Raw genomic sequence first — 6,921 nt, forward strand, 5'->3', positions numbered from 1 at the left:
CAATTTAAAGAAGGAGATCAGAAAAAAAAGAAAAAAATTTGAACTTGCTTACTTTATACTTCGTAACATTTGGCAAAAGAACAATACTCTAATGGCAACTTCAACGCAACTGTCCAGATTCTCAAGCAGCGTTTGTTGTAAAATTTTTTATGTTACGATTCGAATTCGAAATCACTGCGTCGCTTCTAAATTATCTTTTGCTAATAATGACCAACACAAGTAATAACCCTTCAAAGAATTAATTTAAAAATTTTGATTTCCATCAGATTCTCGGCACGAAGCTTTAAATTTGACGGTGATATAAATTTATTATTTTTTTTTCTTCAAAAAGATTTTATATTCGTATTGATGTTTTTAATTACATTTAAGGAACATCAAAAATTTTTAAGTGCTTAGGGCCTCTTAGGTTCTTAATCTGGCCCTGGATATAACGTGCATCAGTCACCATTTACTACACGGGGAGTCTACGGCCGACGGGGTCGAACCCCAAGAACCCTCCGACATGAGCCCAGGGCACTACCGACCAGGCAATCCCGGCCTTTAATTCCTTTTATTTCATTTTGGCAAAAAAAAGAAGAAGAAAAACTAGTAGTATATATTATCAAATATATATCAAATACACATCAAAAATTTCTAACGAAATATTATTTAAATTATTGCGTGGTATACTTGTAAATAAATTTTCAAAATCACATGTAAGAAATGACGAAGTGCTGTTTTTGCTGAAATACGTATCTTTTAAACTTCGTTTTTTTTTTGTTTTTTTTTAATTTCTCACTTTTTTATTTAATTGCTTACAGGAAACAAATTTGATTTTAGTTGCTTTTAGCACTTTTCCATTTTTGCTTATTGTTTTAAAGTTTTTATCTTAAAATTTATTTTTAAATCAATTTCATACTTTGATTGGTCAATACGTATTCTAGGAGAGCATGGTGAAATAGTTGGGAAGATTGTGAAACACAATCCCTTGAATGCTTTTGATGGTTATGCAAACAAGGCGGAGTCCAATAAAAAAATTATAACCAATTGTTTTACGCGTGGAGATATGGCGGTCAGATCAGGTAAATATCAATTTTTTTTTTAATTTTTTAAAACAATTAATAAATAAATGCTTAGGTGGATTTGAAAATTAGCTTTTCATCCATTTCATACATGGAAAAATTTTTATGATATTAATTTTTTTTCCATTCCAGTGGCTGGAACACAATTTTCGAATGTTCGAAGTGTAAAAAGTGTTTTATATTTGTTGACACTTCTCCGTTAATTTTTTTTTTTTTTTTTTTTTTTTTTTTTTTTTATTTGTTTCCCAACTTTTCTTCTTAATTTCGATTTTTTTCCATTGTTTTTTTACAGTTTAACTTTTTGCTTGTACAATTTAAAGTGTATAGAGCAGACTTTGAGTTTGCAAAGTTTAAAAATCATTTTCTAATTTTTGTCATTTTTGCAGCATTTTTTAAAGTTTAAATACTTGTTGTGATACGTGTTGTGATTGAAATGTGAAAAAATTTGCTGATGTCCGACATTTCTACGTAAATTTTTGGAATATTTTGTGATATCTTGTGATTATTTTCCTATTGTAACATCATGGACAGCTGACCCCCGAGTTTATTCCTCTCTGGCATCCGGTGTCTCCCTCGAGATTCTGAGAACTCGATGCACGTGTGAAAGGGGAGGAAGACTGGACAGAGACAGGCAGTCTGGTCAGACGATGGATGATGAACGGACCGTCTCAATTGAGAGAGAAAAATTCTCTTTTTATTATTTAATTTAGTGTTCGGTAAAAAGTGACGATAATTGTTTAAATCTGTGTATATAATTGTAATAAAACCTTGTACATCTAAAATTAAACTAGAAAATTTTATTAAAAGATTTGCTTTTTATTATAAGAGTTTTAGTTCAATCTGAACAAAGTAACGAAATCGTATCTTGTGATTATTATTTTTTTTTTAGATTTAAATGCTTTTCTTTCTTGTAATAGATTTTATTATCCCGAAAACAGTATTCATGCATTTAAAGTACAAGAAATATTTTCAGACTTTTAAAAATTCCGTGTCCTTTTTTTAAATTTTATAGTTTTATTAAGGATCATAAAGAATTATATAACTTTGATTATAGAATGGAGAAGCTCGAATAAATAAAAATATTAGATTGAAATTTATTAAATAACATAATAAATGTAAAAATTTCTTCCCTCAAGTAGATCAAAAGGGGGGGTGGTGGAGTTCTATTTCGCCTAAAACGAGAAAAAGTAGGGTGTATCACTTTCGAATCATGTGGAGAAAATGTTCGGTGGTCTAAAAAGTTATATTACGAAAAGGATATTCCATATCTTTCGTTTAATGTCTAACAAAATTTGATAAAAAAGCGAACCCACGAACCAATAAAATATGGATTAAATATTTAATTGTATTTTCAACTGTGTTTTCAATTATTTTTCTTCAAATCGATTTTTTTTTTACCTGATTTTTATCAAAGAATATGATTGTGTATTCAACCATTTTGTCAGGAGAGCTTTTTTAATGTTAATTTCACTTTTTGTGTAATTCATCCAATTTCTAGAGCTTTTTAAGTGAATCTACAACTTTTCGCTCCCAACTGTTAAATTTGTTTATCCAAAGATACTACAACGCAAAATAATTATAATTTACAAATGTTTTAATATTTTTTATTTCAATTAACGATCATGTTTTTTTTTTTTTTTTTTTAATATTTAAGATATACAAATGTGAAACTTTGGGACTATACCGTTGATAGGCAGCACTCGCGAAAATGCGTAAATAGCGCTTTGGCGCCTTCATAATTTTTTTTTCCAATGCCCACCCGGATAATGACCTAGGGCAGCTTTGTTGGCCACTCTTTCAGGGGCACCATATTAGGTGAGCCAACGTTGCTCCCACAGTAGGGGACAGAGAAGGAAAGAACATCCATGCCTTGCCCGGGATTCGAACCCAGAACCTTCCTGACGATTTTCAATTCTCTTAAAAAATTTTCGAGATATGGAGAAGTATGCAAAAAGTAAAATTAACATTAAGGGGTCGAAACTTTGGACGGAAGATGGGAGAAAATTATTCATAAATTAAATAAATGCACCTGAGATTGCTGTTAGCTTTTTCAATTAATAAAGTTTAGATTTAAATACCTTGCTTCGAAATTTTTCAGCGCTGATTCGGATAGGTATTACCCCGCAGTTTTTACGATTTACTATGCAAATTTAATAAATACAATTGAGAAATTAATGAAAAAACATAGTTATATCTAAATAATTATATCAATGTTCTAATTTTTTGGAATGATGGTTAAATATTTGTTTACTGTTCAGGTGACATACTGGTGATGGATGAGGAAGGTTACCTGTATTTCATCGATCGTAGTGGTGATACATTCCGATGGAAAGGTGAAAACGTATCAACCGGAGAAGTCGAAAACATTGTGAGCAAAGTTTTAAACCATTCAGCCTGCGTCGTTTACGGTGTCGAAATTCCAAGTGAGTTCAATTTTTTTTTTATCCATGAAATTTCAGCGTACTTTAAGAGAAAAACGCAATGCGCCTGGGTCACCAATTATCGATCAAAACTAACTGTTGCACCAGCTACAGAACTACTAAAATATACGAAAATCGCGATTAAGAATTTGCTTGTTAAACATCACCCCATTACAACTGTTCTGGCCGAAACTGCACACCCATGTGCTCCAAAACACATGCTTTCAACTTGTTCTACTATTTATTTCACGAGAAATCTGTATGAGAAAAAAAACATAGCCTGTGGTCGTTCGCACATAACTCTTTAAGCAAAGCGGTGAAATGATGTTCCTTTTCCCCATCTTTTCTGTATTTATACAAGAAATTATTAAAAATATCTTCAATTATTCCATTTTTTGCATAAGCAATTCTCAGTAATGAAATACAATATATTTTTGAGGCTCATTTAAATAGTAGAGAAATGTTTTACCGTTAAAAAATTGCAGCAATACAGGGAAGCTAATGATTTTTAACTACCAATAAACTTACAATTCTTGCATATTTACTACTCGTAATATACCGTATTATTTATATGTGAAGAGAACTGCAATAATAAATTAAATGAGGATGATCCGAAGACGTGCCATCTCAATTTTGATCCTCTGCAGAGGGAATGGCTTCCCTGCCTTGGTAACCCGACAACCTTAGCGTAAAGTCGAGCACTTTACTGTAAAACAGTTTAACGAGGACCGATACCGCGCACCCTCAGTCCCTACGCACGCTGACCAAAGTGATCACCCACCCGCTTACTGACAGCAATCAGTGATGCTTGACTTCGGTGTTCTACTGGGAACCTTGTCCTTATGATCAGTACACAATGTGGAACCGCTCTGGTGATCGTCCGAAATATATACTAGGTCTAGTTAAGTGCCACTACCCGATATTCACTTGCCCGGTATACCCTGCACTTTTTTTGAGGCTTAGTGCCACTGCCATGTGTGCATTTGCCCAGTATGTCCTACATCGGTCAAGTGCCACTGCCCAATATGCATTTAACCGGTTCTCCGAGCACTGATATTTCTCCCAAACTATCCCAAGATATTTAAATAGCGAATAAATAAAATAATATCAGCGAATTAAGTACTAATATCTAATCGGATATAACAAATATTTCGGATATTCACCAAACCGACGGTGTGATTGTTGACATTCACCGATTAAAGTCGACATTCGTCTTGATTTCGATCATTCTCGGTAACATAGGGGCAAATTGCCTTTTTGAGATGTAAATGGTACTTGTTAAAAGGCTGTATCATGTGCAATAATTTAAAATACTTTTACAAAGGTGTAATCACATTTACTGAAGTTTTTAATGAAGTATGAGAGTTGTATTAAAGATACCTCAGTTGTATTTACATATATGTATATACGTTGTATTTGCAGACAATGATGGCAGAGCGGGAATGGCTGCTGTCCAAATGAAAGCCAACGATATCAATTGCAGTGATTTATACCTAAATTTGAAGAAGAAACTACCGTCATATGCCTTACCTATGTTCATCCGGGTATGTGACGATTTAGAATTAACTGGTAAGCATTAGATTTTCTTTTCTTTCTATGAAACTAAAAAACTGCTGCGTAGTATCTCTTCGAATTTTGAAAAATCCAGAGGATTGTGTTAAGAAACGCTCTATAGCAAATTAACACCAAGTTATAAGCGTTCGTATACATCTTAAAAAGAGTTGTCTTATCTAAACTCCCATAACTAAATCGTCACGCATTCTCATCATTTGTGAATTGTTTTCCCTGCCGAAAGCACCAAATTTGGCATACTTCAGATAGGTTGTTTACAATCGAGTGCGAGATGGCATGATTTTTTTGTTCTCTTACGTACTGCTAAATGTCTATTGAAACAAATGGCCTTTTCAGCATGTTTTTATTTGTGTAATAAAGATAGTTAAATTTTAATTTATAAATATATGTCATGTCAACTGTATAAAAGTACTTTATAGTACTTAATTTCTATTCGATTCTGTTAAGCATATTTTTAATTCAAATTCACCTTCATTTAAATTATTATTATTTAGTGAAGCTGACGTTCGTGTGAACGGTAGTTCGAATCCAGCCGACCCCTTCTAATAAATGGTGCAAGTTAAATCTATCGGGTCACAAAGTCCTCCATGTTCGCAAACAGATTATAGCTCTAGGGGTACTGCATTGGAGATGAATCACTCTCTGGTTCAGGTCAAAATTACGATGTATGAATGGGTCCGCCCTATTAAAAGAGTATGACGTATATTATATTATATTATATCCGTCTTTGAACAGCCGACCCAATTTTAGGTTTACGACTATTAATGTTCAACTTCGTAGCCTTGTCATTTTGAACCAATCCAGAAGACAAGGAAACTTCATGGATTAGTACCCCTAGATGTACTGATTTGTTATGGGAACATGGAGAACTTTGCGACTCGACATATTTAACGTGTATCAGTCACCATTTACTACACTGGGAGTCTTTGGCCGGCGGGGATCGAACCCAAGAACTCTTGGACACGAGCCCAGTGCCCTACCAACCAGACTACCCCGGCCTTTTATTAGGTGTGATAGAAGTCGAACCCTTGGCCATATATGACGCCAATGGAAAGTAAGAAAATAGCACCCCTTGCCTTAATTGCACCGCCAACAACAGCAATATTTAATGACTATCTATTTGAACTTGTTTTACTTTAATAATTTGTTTTTCTTCTTAAAACCAGGTACCTATAAGCTGAGGAAAGTATCTTTGCAAAAGGAAGGTTACAATCCAGAGAATGTATCAGATGCGTTGTACTTCATCGATCATAAACAAAAGTCTTATGTTCCTCTCACCAGAGATAGGCACGAAGACATCATTAGTGGGAGAGTCAGACTGTGATAATTTGTAATCTTCCCTCTGGCATCAAATCAATAAACATTTTTTTTATATAACTTTTGTTTGTCTACTTTAACTTCAATTGGATGACACATTTTTTAAAACTTCGTTTCTATTGGTTGACAGATTGTTAGGGTAGGGCGTCCCTCAGTGGACTGATCGTAAACTGGAACGCCGAAGTTAAGCATCACTGGCTGCTGTCAATGAGTGGGTGGGTGACCACTTTGAATTAGCCTGCTTAGGGACCGTGGGTGCTCGGTATCGGTCCTCGTTTAACAGCTCTACCGTAAAGTACCGGCTTCGCGCGCACGTCATCTGGCTACAAAAGCAGGGGGACTATCCCCTCTTCAGAGGATCAAAATTGCGACGACATGCCTTTGGATCATCCTCAGGGGGATGTTTCCCAGACCGGCACCAATAGCCCATTATGCAGCTGTAGTGCGACGTAAATAAAGTACCTACAAGGGCTACATCACTATCCATCCTCGGAAGTTCCTACCTGAGTTTAACCCCATAATTATCTGCAGGTGTCGGAATATTATATATA

At 34.4% G+C, this 6,921-nt stretch overlaps 1 protein-coding gene across 1 annotated transcript; it reads left to right on the forward strand.

Moving 5' to 3' along the window:
- Positions 1-923: 923 nt before the first annotated feature.
- Positions 924-6,430, forward strand: LOC107449926 (long-chain fatty acid transport protein 1; the record flags this gene model as incomplete). Its single annotated transcript, XM_016065608.3, is given in 4 exon segments — positions 924-1,061; positions 3,320-3,484; positions 4,904-5,050; positions 6,220-6,430. Coding segments are annotated over 4 exon segments (608 nt in total), but the record flags the coding sequence as incomplete, so codon positions are not given.
- Between the last annotated feature and the right edge of the window lie 491 nt (positions 6,431-6,921).

The sequence above is a fragment of the Parasteatoda tepidariorum genome, unplaced genomic scaffold (assembly GCF_043381705.1).
Source record: "Parasteatoda tepidariorum isolate YZ-2023 unplaced genomic scaffold, CAS_Ptep_4.0 HiC_scaffold_459, whole genome shotgun sequence".
Taxonomy (NCBI): domain Eukaryota; kingdom Metazoa; phylum Arthropoda; class Arachnida; order Araneae; family Theridiidae; genus Parasteatoda; species Parasteatoda tepidariorum.